Below are 17,602 nucleotides of genomic sequence, written 5' to 3'. Positions count from 1 at the left end.
AGTCAGAGGGATAGGCTGGGTTGTTTCAGAGAGAAAGGCAGAAGGAGGGGAAAGAAAAAGAGGGTTTCAGAGGATTTGGGGCTGGATTTGATATAGTCAGTGAAAAGGACTAGAGCCCCCTGAGGCCTTTGGCTTGGGCAGAGGTATTCGTTTCCTAAGTTTTGTGCACGTTTTGAGTAGTGAGATTAGCAGAGAGAATGTGCATGCATTGGGAGCCGTAGTCTTCTATGCACAGTGCCCAGACTCCATTAAGACATCGCCCCAAACCCTTGGGGGCAGGCAGGGTGACGGTCACTTGCAATCTGATGTCTTGACTGTCGAGCTCGGCTTCTACTGCACGAATCCCGAGCCTGAACTTCGCATCCTGAGCATTTGTTGCGCAAGAAGCCAAAGGCTGGTCCCTGGCCCGGGAAGGTCGCCCGGCCGGACGCGCGGGTCCCGCCCTGGGTGCCGCCCTGGCTCGGACCAGAGCATCAGGTGGGGCCCGGGGTACGGTCACCCGAGGCTGAGGCAGCCTCTCCTGGACCCGACCGGCCGCATGCAGTCCGTCGACATTCTGGCGGGTGATCCCAGTGCATTTACAAGCTCCGACCGGGTGGAGGCGGCTTGGTGGGGGAGACCCCAAGGGCGCACGCAGCACTCCAATCTCCTCCGCACGGAGCGGACTTCCTAGCGCGCGGGAGCGGGACACTCCCTCCTGGGCTTGGCCCCAGCGTCCCAGGGACACGCGGCAAGCCGGCAGGCACCGGCCCCGGCCCCTCGGGCACTGCCCTCCCGGTCCCCCAACTCGGGGACTACAAGTCCCAGCAGTCCCCGCAGCCGGCACCTCCCGCCTCGCAGCGGAGACCCCCGGTCATCCTAGCGGAGGGGCTCCGGCTGAGCTCGTGGCCGGGCCGGGCGGAGAGGCCGGTCCCGCGGGCGGGGGCGGGGGCGGCTCCGCGGCTTCTCCCGCCGCCGCCGCCGCCGCCGCCGCCAAGGGGAGTTTCCAGGAAGTGGCCATATTGGATCCATTCAGCCGCAGCCGCCCGGGCGGAGCGCGTCCCGCAGCCGGCTTGTCCCCATCGCGGCCCGGGTGCTCGCCCCGGCTCGCCCGCCCGGTGCGGAGCTCGCCATGGCGGCCACTGACCTGGAACGCTTCTCGGTGAGGGCCCTGTTGGGCCGCGGCGCGCGCGGGAGGCGCTGGACGCGGGGAGGGGGCCGCCCTGCAGCTGGCTGGGGTCGCGAGCCGGACTGTCAGCGCCGCGCGGCCGGGCCTCGACGCCGGGCGCGACGGGGGACACCGGAGCGGGCTCTTCGCAGCGCTAGTCCCGGGTCCCAGGGCGTCGGGCGGGGGCGCCTTGCCGGGAGGCTGGCGGGGTCGCCCCCCTTGGGCGAAGAAGAGCAGACCTCTTTCGCGGAGAGGAGCAGATAAATACCCGCCTGGTCCTGGCCAGGTCTGAGGACAGACTGGGGCCCCGGGGGCCAGAGGGGAGGATCCAGGATACTCCGGACCTACTTCTTCCTAGTGTTTCTGCACGGCTGGGGAGATTCCTAGCCGCGCAGGTGCTGTTGGATGGGTACAGCCGGTGAGGATGAAGCCCTAGGGATCCTAGGGAGTCCCTCAAATGAACCCAGGGCAGTTGCAGACCTGGGTCCTGAAGACCACGGCCTTCTTCTCCTTCCCGCTCCACCCCCCACCCCCCCAACCAAGCTCCCGGATCCTGGGTGCGATTCCAGGCAGCTCTGGCCTCAGTGGTCGGGTCTGAAGCAGCCATTCCCCAGGAACTGGAGGGATTCCAGATTCAGCCCAGTGGATGTTTGGGCCCCAGTCCAGGTATGCCTTGTGGAGGGCTAACGTCTCTGGTGGTCCCTGTACAGGTCTCTCTGGGCCTGAGCCAGCCAATAGCCAACTTCCCAAAGGCTTTCATAATTCACGCGGGGGAGAGGGGCCTTTTGGGGATTGTGTCTGCACGTCCCCTGATGTCTAAGGCTGGATTTGGGTGTGTCTGGGAGGTTGGGCTGTGACAGTGAAGGAAGCTGTGTCCTCTTGCCAGCATGTGAGGCCCTGGTTGGTGGTAAGGGGGAGGGAGGGCCCAGGGATGTTGGGGGTAGTGGGGAAATGCTAAATATGTGACTGATAAGGAATTGGTTCTGGGGCTAAATAAGGGATTCTGGACTTATGTAATTAATGCTATAAATATTGTCATCTGAACTTATATATGTAAATTTTCTCTTTAATCTAAAAATGTTGGTCTACTTTGGAAATATGCGTAATTAAAGCAGGAACTCTTGGTTTCATAATTTTTAGACTTGGGTGTTTTATTCTCATTGGAGAGGGGCCTGCAAGTCAGTTCAGTAAGTTTAAATACAGGAGGAGCAGATTCAGAGGTTGGGCAAATCAGAGATTCACCCTACCCCTGCACTGTAAATGGGAATTTATGTACCCCAGGAGGGCTGTGCATGCATCCCAACAGACCTGCTGGTTAGCTGGAGGCCAAGAGAGCTGTGTGTGTTTGTACATCTCTGCCCGCGTGCCTGTGTGCATTTTCTGTGCCCAGCTGACCAGAAAGTTATGTCTGGGTCTTGTCTGTCTGTGGCCAGAGGTTACTCTAACAGTTGGTCTTGCAGGTGGGAGCAGTATGTAGAGTAACTAGAAACAGACTGCCTGATGTGAATCCTAGATCACTGCTTGTTGGCCTTGTGACCCTGGGCAAGTTGTTTAACCCCTAAGTGTTCTCATCTGTATAATGGAATAAAAATACTACCTCCCTCATAGGGTTATTGGAAGGATTTAATGAGAGTATCCAGGCGAGGTGCTTAGAGCAGTGTCTGGCACATGGTAAAGACACAATAAATAATACATGTTACTTAGTGCCCATGTGGATGTGAAGACTGGCCCTGTGTGTAAGAAGGCAGCAGAGAATGAGCTTGCTCCATTACACGGTACCCTCCCTAGGGGCTCCCATCGTCCAGAGATTATCCTCAGAGGCTGAGCTGAGAGGCCTAGCTGCAGTGGCAGGCATTGGGCTGGAAAGGCTCTTCCCCTCAGATTCCTGTGTTTGCTCTTAAACCATATCTGCAAGGATTTCAGGTATTACTGACATGGTGGGCCGAGGCACAGAGAGAGGATTGACTCAAATGAGGATGTACAGCCTGAGCTCAGGGGCCTTGGTTACTGTGCCAGGTTAAGCTGGATGGATGGACACCTTCCACACCCTTCACACTCTGAGTTGTCAGCCTCCTGGGAGGACATGGACACGGTTGAATTTGGGTGGAGACCTTGGGTTGGGTTTGGCCTGAATTTAGGAGTTTGGACTCCATTCTCCTCTCCTGCCTTGTCATCCTGGGAAAATCATTTCTTCCTTTATCTTGCTATAAAGTGGCAATAACCATACTGATATTCTTCAAAGAGTTTGTGGAAGATAATTGCAATCTATGGCATGTTTGGAGATATGTTAGGTGTCTCACTTGCTGCAGGGTTGAACTGGGTGTTAAGTGGCCATGAGGCTATAATCTGGTTGAGCTGTGGCAGGTTGACGCTGCCCCTCAGGCTAGCTCGGTGGTCAGACCAGCCCAGGAGGGCCTGGGAACTGTCCCAACCTGGAGCTTAGATGAGCATATGGAATGGTACTTTGAGGTCAGTGTGTGCTGGGTTCCTATTCTCAATGTAGCATGATATAAAGACTGCAGACTCAGCAACCTTTACATTTTGGCTGGGCCTTGCTCAATCCTAGATCAGCCATGGGGTTACGGTCGAAATCTCCTAGGATGTGCATGTCTGGGACAGCCCTCTGGGGAATCTGTTGCCTCTTGCCCTCCTTGGGCAGCCAGACTCCTGTCCATTCTTGCTCTGCCCCTCCTCCTTAATTGGTCCCAGACTCTGGGCCTTACTCTTTGTCTGCCCCAGGGGCCATCTCCTATGTTTTTCCTGTCAGAATCTCATGGGGCAGAGTTCAAACTCTATAGCGAGGGAGGACTGAGGGCCCAGGGAAAGTGGAGATCTGAGGGGGAGAGGGAAGAAGCGTGCAGCATGGCAGCCTCGCGCCTGGCACTCCTCCCAGCCCATCGCTCCCCCCCACCCCCATCTCCGCTTTATCCCCAGCACCATCTGTCACTTCCGTTGTCACCCCTGTAATCTTGACACTTCCCCAAGAAGCAGGCTATCCAGGGAGTGCCTACTCTGTCCCTGAGGCAAGAGCTGGTGGGAAGGAATGTGGGAGGCAGCCCAGTGGGCCTGTCACAGAGTGGTGTCTCCCTGTCCTGTAAAAATGACCAGTAACCTCCTTGTTGAGCTGTTCCGAAGGAGAAGTAGGAGCTGAGCAAGGTACATCTGTGCAGCTCTCAGTGCCTGGTGGTATGGAGGGGTCTTAAGCGAGCGCCAACCTGCAAAGCTGCAGCTCCACCCCCTCCCCTTGGGAGGTGGGTCTGCCCTGCCCTGTCCCCCTCATGGGCATCATACCATGCTCTGGGTGCTCACTTTAGAAAGGTCTGCCTGGGATCTGGACTGGAATGGGTCAGAGCAGGGAGACTGATGGGGAGGCATTGGTGATCCAAGGGAGCACATGAAAAGGGACTGAGCAGAGTAGGAACAGAGAAGGTGGCATGAAGGAGACTGACCGCAATGCCAACGATGCAGGAGAACTGGTGGAGGCTTGGAGCACAGGGCCAGATATTTGTCAAAAGCTTTGGATGGCAGGGAGGGCACTGGATGCTTTGTGTCCATCATCTTGTTGATGCCAGCAGCCCACGGTTGGGTGAGGTGCAGACTCTGGTCATTGGCAAGTTTGGGCCTCAGACCCAACCTCAGCCCCCAGTACCCCTTGAGATGACAGAGAGGGTGGAGCCGTCTGAGTTTTGAGCCCTAAGATGGGCTAGGTGGAGGTACATATTTGGGGCAGTAACTAGCACGAACGTTTCTGTGGCTCCGGTCCAGCTACCAGAAGGAAGCCACTGCAGGATGACAGAGCAAAGGGCCTGAGAACTGGCTGGTCTCTATGTGTCCCCTGCAGCCTCTCCAGTCTTCCTGCCTCTGTGCTGCTAGGTTGGGTCTCAGAATCCCCAGTCATGGCCCCCAAGGCACAAGCTTTGCCAGACAACTAGATATGGTGCTATGCAGGCAGGAGGGAGACACATCTGCCAGGGGAAAGGATGCCTCCCAAGGTCAACATGCCCTCGTGATAGAGGTGTTCTTTGCTAGAGCCATCTGCATCCTCAGGGCTCACGTGAGGAACCATGGCTGGGAAGAGGTGGTGGAGGACAGGACAAGGGGCATCTAGGCTGTAACACCAGTTGCCCTGGGTGGTATTGGGGCAAATTAGATATTCTCCTCCTCGGAACACATGGCTTCTAGATGGTTCTTGAGCCTTATCTTGGAAGCCACATCAGAGGGACAGACCAGGGGAGGAAGGAATAAGAGCCTATTTCAGATCATAGGTGCTGGCCACTCTCTGAGGGGCCTTCTGGGCTTGGACCACCTGAGGGCTGGGGTTCAGGAGGGACTGTGGGCCATGGACCTAAGTCCACTCCCCAGACCTGGCTGTGGGGCCTGGGTACGAGTCTGACACTCTGCCTGGTGCTGGGGTGAATGGTGCAAGCAACAGAGAAGTACAGCAGTGCTGCCCCGGGCCTCTGCTGGCCCATGTTGGTGCCCATGTATTTCTCTGCCCCTTCCCAGCACCGGCATCCATTCTGGGGTAGGAGGGGGGCATAGTCACCTTTGCTGCCTACATTCCTCTTTCCAAAGGTGGGGTCTCATTCACTGTGGAAAATAGATTGCCTCCATCCTGCGGTGTCCATGTGGCTTTCCCTGCTGTGGGGAAGTAGGGGGCTGCTTCTGGAGCCCCTGAGCCAAGTGGGAAAGTATGAACACCTGGAGTTCCAGTACCTTCTGTGGCCCAGAGTGCCTTCCCTATCTGCTCTGTGGTGGGATGGACCGTTCCCTCCCACGGGAGGGATGACATGACATCCCTGTGTCCTAGGCCTGGGGTGAGGTGGGTGGGCCCAGAGACCAGTAACTGTGCTCTTGGCTTCTTGGAAACCTGATTTTGACATGAGAAGTGTAAAATAAACCATCCCAAATTACTGAGTGGCAGTCCTGCTGTCTGTGTGCAGAAAGAGGGAGGAAGGTGCCTCTTAGTGAGACAGGGAAGCAGAGAAACTGGAGTATTGAGGTCAGGGCATGGGGTGGCCTTGGTCTCCTGGGGGTACTTTTTTTTTTTTTTTTTAAGGTACGCGGGCCTCTCACTGCCGTAGCCTCTCCCGCTGCGGAGCATAGGCTCCGGACGCACAGGCTCAGCGGCCATGGCTCACGGGCCCAGCCGCTCCACGGCACGTGGGATCTTCCCAGACCGGGGCACGAACCCGTGTCCCCTGCATCGCAGGCGGACTCTCAACCACTGCGCCACCAGGGTAGCCCTCCTGGGGGTACTTTTGCTCCCAAAGTCCCTTCGCTTCCCAGGATGGGGGAGAGGATGACTGCCCTTGAGAGAGTGACTGGTGATCTCCTCCTGGGGCCCAACTGCCATCTTGCCATTATTACCTCATCTGCCACCGTGCTGCCACCATGAAGGCTGATCCTGGCTTGCGTCTTCTCCCCAGGTTTGTTGCCACCTTAGGAGAGAGAGACGCTTTGGTTCTCAGGTGTCCTCTTGATTGGGGACAGGTATATTCTGCCTCTGTTCTTCCCTCCTGGCCCAGGATAGCAGCATTCCCACCCCCACCCTCCTATGTACATCCCTGTAGTTATTTCCCGTAACCTTTGACCTGGGCTTAGAGGCTGGCTGTGGAATCCTGGGACCAGAGCCTAAGCCTTTCCTGGGAAAATTCCTAGGATTCCTCTCGGACTCAAGGACAGTTGTGCTATGACCATGGGTTCTGGCCAGGGGCCTCTGCTCTGGCTATTTAAGGCCCAGGCTGCTGAGAGTAGCTAGAGCCAGGGGTAGGGTGCTTTGTGCCAGGAACACAGGCGGAGAAGGCTCCCAGTGGCGCAATGACTCCTGGGTCCACTGCACAAGGACTTTATAGGGCCCCCCCAGAGCTGGAGCTCTCCTGGGGAAAAGGCTTCCTGTCTGCCTGCTGGGTGCTCAGGACAGTGGGTACTAGGCATGGGAGCCTGGGGGGAGAAAAGCATCTGAAGTCCAAGGCACTTGGAGAGGACTCTGTGGAAGACCTGGGGTAGGAGCTGCTCTTTGCCTAGGATTCAGGAGCCAAGTACACTAATGATGGGGTGCCATCTCTACTCCCACCCCAACAGCCAACCTCGTTTGGGAGGTTTGATCTCGGGGGCTTTTTTCACCCATAGCTTCCTTGGCTCTACTGGTTTAGACATTCAGCAGATTTCCACTTTCTTTTGGATAAAATCCTGTTTTTGTGGGCAAGTGCGAGACATGGTTTCCCCCCAGGTCCCACCTCTCTTCTTGGTAAAAGGGGCAGTTCCTTTTGTCTGGTGTTTGGGGCAGCTCCAGAAGGCTCAGACAGCATTTCCTGGTCAGGAAAAGGATGTCCTATTTATCCACTGGGCTGCATAACAAAATGCCATTCTCTACTTTGTTCTGGACGACTGGGCATGGAGGAACGCAGTCAGCCTGAGCAGTTATTATTTTGGTTGTTGTCTTTGATGTGCCAAAGAAATGATGACATAGAAGCCCAGAGCCTGGCTTAGGAGCCAAAAGCTTGTTAGTGATTAGAGAGGGGCCCTGTGGAGTTTCCCATTGTGTGTGTAGAGTTCAGAGCTGCCAACTCTCTATCCTGGAGATTTGAGGACACTTTGAGCCCCCTGAGCTGGAACCCCTGGGAGCTGGGTACGTGGAAAGGGCCAGAAGCAGCTGGGTCTACCTCTCACCAGGGTCCGAGTTAAGTTGTCCAGCCTGAAGTCTCCTCCCGCAGAGCAGTCTCCTGTGGGGCTCCATGCCCAAGAGTGCAGACTGGGTGTTTTGTCCTTCCAGGTCACCATTCTGCCAGACCCGGGGTTGCAGACTGTCAGACCATGGGTCAGGTCCAACCCCCAGACACGTTGAGTTGGACCCTCATGGTGTTCTCCATTGGTAGTTGTTGCCAACCTTTGAAAACTAGTGGGTTTCGCAAAAAAATCTGGATTTCTGGATTCTTTTTAAAAAATTGGAAGATTTAGTAATGCTAGGTCTGCATTCCCACAGTTGGCTGGAGTCACAAAACCATAGCCATTCATGGACCGAGCACAGCCTCTTCAGTTCCCCACTCTTCCTGCCTCTCCCTGAGGGACCCCACACTCAGCCAAGTCACCGGGTCTTTCATCCAATAGGCGGCAGAGTGATGTGGCTGGAAGTGTGGGTTTTACAGTCACACCATCTCCATTTAGATCCTGGCTTCACCCTCCTGAGCAGTGTCCTCTTGGGAAAGTTACTTAGTCTCTTGGTGCCTCAATTGTCTATTTCTGTACAGTGGGGATAATATACAGCCTACCTCACAGGGCTGATGTGTGGACTAAATGAGGTGAAATTAGAGTCACACCTGGTAAGCCCTTGATAACCGTTAGGTGTGGTGGTTGTTACTGTTACTATCCTGCTCCCCTTCATCCATTTACGTTGCCTGCCTGGCTGTCACAGCCGTTTGAGTTTAGACTGAATTAGACTGAGCCCCTGAGGTTAAGGATCTGGTGTCTTCCTCTTTTCATTAGTGGCTGTCCCAGTGCCTGGCACGCAGTAGGATGTGTCCAGCAAGCCTGTGTTGAGTGGCTGAATGAATGAGTTGGGAGCATAGTAAGAGTAGGGGGTGCAGTGCAGCTGAGTGGTCTGGGGCACGGGCTTGGCTGCTCTCAAATCCCTACTCTACCCTGATTAGTTCTTTAGCTTCTGTGCACCTCAGTTTCCTTACCTGTAAAATGGGCATAATAATGGTCTCTGCCACACAGCGTGGGAAAGGGCTGCATAGGAGACTGTGTAAATCACTTGGTTTGGTCTGCACAGGTGGACCTTGGTGAGGTGTTGGTGTCATCATTTGACATCCATTCCTTCCTGTGGTTGTAACACCACTTTTTCCTTCCCTGTCCTTACTCTCCTTGCTTTCTCCCTGTTCCTCTGCATTCAGAGTTTCACTTTGGGGGCTGTAGCAGTCCAGATGCTTTCAGCTGCAGGTAATAGATAGCCCCATTCAGCTAGCTTAAACAGTAAAGGGGAGATGTGGCCGGGGTAAAGGGAGAAGCTCAGAGGCAGGGCAGACACTGGCTCTCTCTCCTCTGTGATTTTCTTGGCTCAGCCATCCTCTTTGAGTGGGCTTCCGTCTTAGGCTGGCTCCCCTAATGGCTACAAGATGGTCATAAAGGCTCAATCTGGGTCGCTTGCCTGTGCCTGACCAATCGTGCGATCATGCTGATTGGCTCAGGACTATTAGGACCCAGCCCTGGAACTGGAGCTGACGTCTTCCCTGACAAATGGCAAGTAACCAGTGAGAGACCTGAAGTTCCTTCCTGAGTTGCGGTAGCTGAGATACGCCAGTGGTGCTTTGTAGGCTGCTGGCTCCTCCTAGGCTGAGACCCAACACAGGTCAATGGAGACACCTGGGCGGGCACCTTGGAGGGAGTGTCGCACCTTGGATCACATGTTGTTGTTGCCAAATATAGGATCGGGGAGGTTGGCATCAGTAAGAGTCACACCTCAATGGAGCTGGGAGGTCAGATCAGTCTCCTGAGACCAGGGAATAACACTGTGTCCCCGCGAGGACCAGCGGCCTTTCTTCTGTGTGTGGATGTGTGTGCGTGCACGCGTGCTCTGGAGATTGACACTCCCGTGGCCCCCGAGGCTCCTGAGCAGGATCGATTGCCCCAGGTCTGTGGCCCTTGGAGTGACAGAGTGTAGCCTGGGCAACAACTTGGGCACGAAGACCTCCCTGTATGTACACACTTCTCCAGAGAGAGCCCAGCTGTGCGAGTGAAGGCAGGCAGGGCTCACTGGGCGTGGGTGGGTGGGCTTGTGTGAGACCCCTGAGTGCTGCTCTTAGCCTTTGGAGCCTGGGACTGTAAGAGAGTCGGGGAAAATCAGGAATAGGATGGCCTCTGATTCTGTGTAAGGACTCTGAAGCCGAGTGTGTGTGTGCGCGTGCGTGGCTTCCAGACAGCTGACTGGGTGGGTTTTGGCGGCAGACTACAGGATGTTGGATTGCATCCTGATTGTGTCACCCTTGGAAAAAGAGGATGAATAAACACATAGCCTTCTCTGCAAGCACAGCACGCCTTAAATTTTGGAGATTTTCAGTCTCGCCTGAAAAGAAAGCCCTAGACTAACTGTTCTGTCCTCCATTTGATCCTCAAGCTGCCACGAGCAGGTGGAACAGAGACCGAATAATGAAGCTCTGTGTAAGGTGGGCAGATACCCCTGATGCCGTGGCAGTAAAGACAGTGTTCAGTGATTTATAAGTGGTAGTGTTGTCTAGCACATTGGACATAGTGGTGGGAGGGTGGGAAGTGGGAAAGCTGACCTCCCCCAGCCTGCAGCCCACTTCAAGGGGCTCATGGAACAGTTGGAGAATCATGATGCATGTAAAAAGGACAACTGATAGTGCAAGGAAATGGGGTCACAGCCAAGTGAGGGGTCTGGAATGTGCGTACTTGGGGGCCAAGTCAAAGCAGGTGCCAGGGAAAGGTAGAGTGAGCTCTGGAGCCTGGGGAAGGTGTCAAGTTTGAAAAGTATATCCAGAGATAACCAGCTGGGCAGGAACCAAGCCTGTGAAAAAGGTCTCAGATGGTAAAGGGCCCGGAATGCCACCCTAGGGGGTTTGAACCAGACCCAGCACTTCCTATGCTCCATTTACTGGTTTTGATGTGGCTACCAGTGAGAGGAAGCTGCCTTTGGGCCTCTTTGTTGTTACGTTTGCAGCCCTGGGGGGACCTGGGCTTGATTGGGAAGGTTGTGACTCATTCCCCTGGGGATGGGGGCAGGGAGAAAGGGTCAGCTATAAGAGCAGAGGCTCTGTTGAAAGAGGGTCATTGGAGGGAACCGCTTAGGGGTAACTCTGACTTGTTCAAGGGGATAGTACAGCTGCCTGGAGGGGCCACGTGGGGTCTAGGCTGCCCACACACACACTTGGGAGTCTTTGATGCAGCGATGCCATGACTGAGCTGGGGGAGGGGCCTGGGGGAAGGGGCAGGTAGGCATAATTAATGAAGAAGAGAGGGTTGGGTTTAAGTGCCAAGGGGCTCTGGTTGGGAGGAAAGAATGGTCAGAGGGTTCGGGCTGAGGCAACAGGCTGCGGCTGCAGAGAGGTCGGGGGAGCGCAGGTGCTCAGGAGATCCCTGTGCTGGAGGGCAGGGATCCAGAGCCCTACTCTCTGGTCCTCAGCCCTCTCTGCTCACTGTGCCTGTACCCACACAAGGGCTGCCACTGTCCTAATCAGTGCTTCTGGGACTGTCTTCAGTTGGGCCTGTTTCCCTCCCTCAGGAGCTGTGAGCTGGATGGCAGGATGAGACTCAGACCCCCTGTTCTGTCCTGTCCTGTCCTTGCTCTGTCGAGCTGGCAGTCAGGGCAGAGGGGCTTGGGAACAGAGGAGGCATGCTTCTGCCCTGTGTGGAGCTGTCTGGGGCCTGCCCTCGAGAGGACCCAAACCTGGGGAGGATGAGCCTGGGAAGCTTCCGTCCCCATTCCCAGGGAAGCATTCCACCCCCATTCCCAGGGAAGCAAAGAATCCACACAAATTGGAGCCTGACCTTGACGCTCTGCTTTGGGTCCCGGTGGGTTCTTTTTATAGTGCTCTGGCCAGCTCGCTGGCCCCTGCTCGCTCAGGACCTGCTGCCCGCCTCTCTGGGCAGGCCTCCACATTCTCGTCCAGAATCCTCTGTCTAAGCAACTAGGACTGGGGTGGGGCCGGGAGGATGGCAGGAGCCAGAGCCTGGGAGTCCCTACAGAGTACCACTGAGGCCTCAGAGTCACAGTGCCCCAGAGACTGGTCCTGAGACCCAGTGAGCACCGGCCCCTTCAGCAGGGCCCACGTGTGCATTCCATGCTTGGGTGTGTGAGGAGCAAGGGGTGCCCGTGGAGGACTATGAGCCCAGCCTGATGGGAGAGGCCCCCCGATAGTGCGAGTGTGAGGGGGTCAGGCCAGACCTGCCTCTGCTTGGGTCCTGCTTCAGTAGGAAGGGGCCACAGGAACATACACACCCTCTAATCTTGGCCTTTTGAAATCTTCGTTTAAGATCCAGGGACCATCTGGGGCCTCCTCCTGGGCAGGAGGACAGGTGAGCCCTCAGGTAGCAGCCATAGGTCTTGGGGCCACCTGCCAGGAGACACCTCAGGCGTAGACATTCCTCGCCAGCCCAGGAGGAGCAAAGCCACAGGTGAAAGGGCCTTTTCCCAGATAGTCATGGGTCCTGAGGCCCTGGGGCTCCCTCTGTGGGAACTTGGCCTGGAACTGGAGCTCCGATGCACTCACGATGCGTCCTGAGACGTGCTGAGAATTGAGACGAGGTTGGCGGCGCAGCGGGGGTGGTGTGACTCAGGTTCAGCCTCCCCGCTGCTTGGCCCCTCTTCCCTAGTGGGCTCACCGCCTCTCTCCTCTCTCTTGGCAGAACGCAGAGCCAGAGCCCCGGAGCCTCTCCCTGGGTGGCCATGTGGGTTTCGACAGCCTCCCCGACCAGCTGGTCAGCAAGTCGGTCACTCAGGGCTTCAGCTTCAACATCCTCTGTGTGGGTGAGTGTCATGCCTGGCCAGGGGGCAGCCTCAGACAGAGGACGGACGCGGGTCTTCTGGGAGATGGGGTGCTGCTGCCCTGACCACCTGTTGAGCTGCAGGGGGACCTCCCAGGCAGAGTGACACTTTGGGGGGTCAGGACGAGGCTTTGGTGGGTGTCTCTGCCAGGGTCAAAGATAGAGGTGGAGCCAGGACCTGATTCAGTGTTGCCATGAAGAGTAAACTTGGAAAGAGTAAAAAGCTTGGAAGTGCTTTGAGTGTTTATCACAGTGGTTGGGATCCATTTGTTTGTTTGTTTGTTTGTTTAAAAAACAGCTATTGTTGTTCCTACTGTGTGTCAAGGACACTATGGTAAACCAGACTGTCCCTGCATTACAGTGTTATGTAGTAAGAGCTCCAGTACACATCTAAACAAATACAGCCCCCAACAGGGAGGCTCTGGAAGGTTCCATGTGCCTCAGGGCCTGGGGATCCCAGAGGGGACAAAAAGCTCTGCCAGACCCTCTACAGGTGCCCAAGCCCTGGCATCTGCCAGGCTGTGGGTGCCCCTTGGAAAGCAGCCTTTCCTGAACCTCCCCCCTCCCATTAAAGCTTCATGAAGTTGGGGCCACCCACAGCAGGTGAGCTGAGCCACTGGTGGCTTCAGACCCTGACCCTGCTGGCCCCATGACCTTCCTGGGCCCAGGAGGGATGGTGTGCAGAGCAGGTGACCGGGTCCCATTGAGGCCAGCAGGGGCCAGTGTCTAGTGGTATCTCACAACTGCCTGGCTTTGTCTCTTCCCCACGCTCTGAGGAAACACCTACACACCCCATGTAGCCATGTCTTATATCCAAGTCAGCCTTTTGGGTCTTCCTTCCACATATTATTTCTGAGGCCACTGAGAAGGGGTGGTTCATGGGGTTGGGGACAGTGGGGGATGGAGTGGGAGACCTGCCCCTCTCTCTTGTACAGAGGCCGAGGGTGCCTGAGCCCCACCTGGCTTACCCAACAGCCAGGGACAGCCCCAGTTCCAGCCTTTGACATCCCCTCTGCCCACTCCTTGCCCCCCAGGGGAGACTGGCATTGGCAAGTCCACACTGATGAACACGCTCTTCAACACGACCTTTGAGACCGAGGAAGCCAGTCACCATGAGGAGTGTGTGCGCCTGCGGCCCCAGACCTACGACCTCCAAGAGAGCAACGTGCAGCTCAAGCTGACCATCGTGGATGCCGTGGGCTTCGGGGATCAGATCAATAAGGATGAGAGGCAAGCGACAGGAAGGGCGGCCCGCCTGGTCTCTTCCCCGTCGCTCCACGTTGGCCGTGGTTCTAACACTCTGCCCGAGTGCTCTGCACTCCTCGCTGCCCCAGACAAGTAACCAAGCCCGCACTCCATGGGGGCCAGGGGAGGGCCGTTAGGAGAATATCTAAGGTCCTGAGGACCCCTTGGGGGACCAGGAGAAGGGGTCTGCCACCTGTACCCAGACAGGGATCCCCAGGTAGAAACTGTTCATTCCCACAGAGAGAAGGCTGGTGGGCAGCCTGGCTGGGCTCCAGGCCTTGCACCACGGCTCTGCTGCCTGCCTTCCAGTGACGGAGCCGTCTGTAGTTACAGGCCCATAGTTGACTACATCGATGCGCAGTTTGAAAACTACCTGCAGGAGGAGCTGAAGATCCGCCGTTCGCTCTTCGACTACCATGACACGAGGATCCACGTCTGCCTCTACTTCATCACGCCCACGGGGCACTCCCTCAAGTCCCTGGATCTGGTGACCATGAAGAAACTAGACAGCAAGGTCTGGCCCCCCTCCAGCTGATTCTGTGGGCTCCCCATCTTCCACAGAGGGGGGGTGTGGTTGGGGGCTTGTGGACAGCCCCCTGGGCTTGGTCCTCTCTGTATCTTCTCTTGCATCTGTCCCTATGGCTCCAGCCAGCCCCCATTGCTCTGGGCTCTTTCTCTAGATCTCTGTCCCCTGCGTCTGGCCCTGAGCCCATTCCTTCCAGCTGAGTTGATTCTTATTCTCAGCCTGCTAGCTCCTGGCATCCTCCCCATCCCCCTAGAGTTACCTCCCCACCTCGCCCCCGTCCCTCTGCCCCTCTGACCCCACCTCCCCAGAGCATCCCAATTCTCTGCTCATTTTCTCTCTCTCAATTCCTAGTTCCTCTGCTGCCTTCACTTCCCCTGTCCTTCCTGCCGTGGCTTTCCCTTGGGGTCCTCCTGAGCACAGTAGAGACAGGAGAGTTAAGCCCCAGAATTAGAGTAGGAATGAGGAGTGGGTATTAAAAGGGCAGCTTCATGGGAATGGCAGGAATGGCATGGGGTCCTGGAGGGTGTGCAGCCCCAGAGTCACCTGTCAGCTCTCACGTGACTGCTCCCCTCTCTCAGGAGTTAATTTTCACTGTGAACAATGGGATAACCTTGGCCTGGGAGATTTTGAGGTCTTCCTGTGGCTTCTGCTAATGGGTCATCTAACCTGCTTTGGAGGTGCTCAGCCCCCTACTGCTGGTCCTGTCAGGCCCCACACCAGTTAAGACCTTCAGAGCACTCTGGGTGAAAGCTGGGTATGCCCAAGGGAGTAATTTGGGGCTGGATGGAGGTTTGGGGCAGCCAGGGCTGTAAGAAACACTGCAGCCAATTGTTACAACCCGTCAGAACGGCCCCAGCTGGCTGGGTTCAGGCCAGGACACCCCTTAGGAGCAGCTCCATCTCTCTGGCTTCCTGCCCGCCTGCCCAGGGGTGTGGCCTGAGCAGGGCTCTCCACAGTCAAGGAGCAACTCACCTGCTGACCCCTCTCCTCAATCCTGGCAGGTGAACATTATTCCCATCATCGCCAAAGCGGACACCATTTCCAAGAGTGAGCTCCACAAGTTCAAGATCAAGATCATGGGTGAGCTGGTCAGCAATGGGGTCCAGATCTACCAGTTTCCCACGGATGATGAAGCTGTTGCAGAGATTAATGCGGTCATGAATGTGAGTGTTGGGCAAGGGCCTTGGGGCTCTGGGGCCAGAGGGCTTGGAGCCAGCCCCAGGCCACTCTCTTTTCCCTGGGTTTCAACCTGAGCTCTCCAGGAAGGATGGGTGGGCATCTGGGAGCTGGCCAGTCCTGCATCTTCTGGACAGGAGATGGGAAGAATTGGGTATTGGGCTGGTACCGGGGCTTCCCCAGGTTTAAGTTTCCCAAGGTACGAACTCAGGGCTAGGACCTGAAACCTGTAGGAGCAAGCAGGCAGGATGCCAGGGCTTGGGAACTTGGAAGAGAGCCAGGCCCACAGGTCGTTTGAGAGAGCTTCTAGTGGCCCCTGGTGAGCCCAAGGGCTGAAAGAACACCCTAGAACAAGAGGAAAGGGGTTGCGGGTTCAGCCCCCTCCCTTGTGTGGAGATTCCAGGATACTTCTCCAAAGGAAAGCCGTCAAGTGAGCATCTGGCCAGGCCTTGTTCAGGTCTGGGCAACCCCTCCCTGGGCCCCAGGGGCAGTGAGGGTGGGTCTGTTCATTAGCCTGTGTCACCTCAGTGCTCATGCACACTTGGGCCCTTTCCAGGCACACCTGCCCTTTGCCGTGGTGGGCAGCACCGAGGAGGTGAAGGTGGGGAACAAGCTGGTGCGAGCGCGGCAGTACCCTTGGGGCGTGGTGCAGGGTGAGTGTGGTGGTGAGAGCACAGCCCCGGCTGGGGACCCGGACTCAGTCCCCTGTCCTGTCCTCACCGTGACCATCTGCTGCCTGTCCTCTCTCTGGAGTCTACCTCTAACACCCTAACCGCTGTCCTGTGCCCCGTCCTTCCTGTGCTGGTGGCTGGGAGCCTGCCTGATGCCCACGTGCCCTCTCCTTTCAGTGGAGAACGAAAATCACTGCGACTTCGTGAAGCTCCGGGAAATGCTGATCCGGGTGAATATGGAGGACCTCCGCGAGCAGACCCACAGTCGGCACTACGAGCTCTACCGGCGCTGCAAGTTGGAGGAGATGGGCTTCCAGGACAGCGATGGTGACAGCCAGCCTTTCAGGTGACAGCCTATCTCCCCAGCCACAGCCAGACTTGCCACGTTGGCATCTGTTCTGGGGGCTTGTGAGCTGGGGAGAGAGGCTGCTGGGACCCCAGCATCCTCTGCCCCCGATCCCCCATGCCCACGTGATTTCGCTTCTCTGGCTCTGCCCACTCCGTTCTGCCATAATCTCCGCGTTGGCCTCTTTTCTCTGGGTCTCCACAGCCTGCAGGAGACATACGAGGCCAAGAGGAAAGAATTCCTGAGCGAGCTGCAGAGGAAGGAGGAGGAGATGAGGCAGATGTTCGTCAACAAAGTGAAGGAGACGGAGCTGGAGTTGAAGGAGAAGGAGAGAGAGGTGTGTGCGGGGCTTGAGGGTTGTGGTGAGGCCAGGCCAGGGAGGGCCTGGGCTCCTTCTGGGCCCACATGAAGCCCGGCCTCCCCGCCTTCTGCTCCCAGCTCCACGAGAAGTTTGAACACCTCAAGCGGGTCCACCAGGAAGAGAAGCGCAAGGTGGAGGAGAAGCGCCGGGAACTGGAGGAGGAGACCAACGCCTTCAACCGCAGGAAGGCGGCGGTGGAGGCCCTGCAGTCTCAGGCCCTGCACGCCACCTCGCAGCAGCCTCTGAGGAAGGACAAGGACAAGAAGAAGTAGGTGGCGGGCTCCCTGCCCTGCGCTGGCTCGCTCCCTCTCACTCTTGCTCACTCTCGCTGGCTCACCATTTCGCTCTCTCCTTTCACTTGCTCTCCCACCTCATTCTTGCTCACCTTTCTTCTTTCACTAGTGATCTTCATATCTCAAGATATCACGCATTCATGCCCACTCTTGTATTCGTGCATGAGTGGCCCCTCTCTCCCTCTTCTACCCCACACCCCATTTCTCTCTCTCTCTGTGTGTCTTTCTCTCTCTCTCCTGCAGCCCCCTCAAGAGCTGGGTGGAGAAGGCTGGGCCACACAGGCAGGGAGTGGCCCCCGAGAGGGTGTAGGGTCTCAGGGAAAGTCTTTCAGGCC

The 17,602-nt window shown here is 56.7% G+C and overlaps 1 protein-coding gene across 6 annotated transcripts in view; it reads left to right on the top strand.

The window, feature by feature from the left end:
• Positions 1-597: 597 nt before the first annotated feature.
• The window catches only part of SEPTIN8 (septin 8), a 27,069-nt gene continuing 10,064 nt past the window's right edge, over positions 598-17,602 (top strand). The window contains exons 1-10 of one of the 6 annotated variants that reach the window (XM_033853158.2): positions 598-1,141; positions 1,691-1,813; positions 12,512-12,632; positions 13,684-13,879; positions 14,228-14,408; positions 15,422-15,583; positions 16,153-16,249; positions 16,445-16,613; positions 16,818-16,950; positions 17,052-17,242. In XM_033853158.2, the coding sequence (XP_033709049.1) occupies positions 1,112-1,141; positions 1,691-1,813; positions 12,512-12,632; positions 13,684-13,879; positions 14,228-14,408; positions 15,422-15,583; positions 16,153-16,249; positions 16,445-16,613; positions 16,818-16,950; positions 17,052-17,242 (1,403 nt within the window). In that variant the 5' untranslated portion in view covers positions 598-1,111. Of the gene's footprint in view, positions 1,142-1,690; positions 1,814-12,511; positions 12,633-13,683; positions 13,880-14,221; positions 14,409-15,421; positions 15,584-16,152; positions 16,250-16,444; positions 16,614-16,817; positions 16,951-17,051; positions 17,243-17,602 lie in introns of all 6 variants that reach the window. The other 5 variants (XM_033853157.2, XM_033853156.2, XM_033853161.2 and 2 more) reach the window with 5 other exon arrangements.

The sequence above is a fragment of the Tursiops truncatus genome, chromosome 3 (assembly GCF_011762595.2).
Source record: "Tursiops truncatus isolate mTurTru1 chromosome 3, mTurTru1.mat.Y, whole genome shotgun sequence".
NCBI lineage: Eukaryota > Metazoa > Chordata > Mammalia > Artiodactyla > Delphinidae > Tursiops > Tursiops truncatus.
The sequence above is the reverse complement of the archived record's forward strand: the minus strand, read 5'-3'. Positions and strand labels throughout refer to the sequence as shown.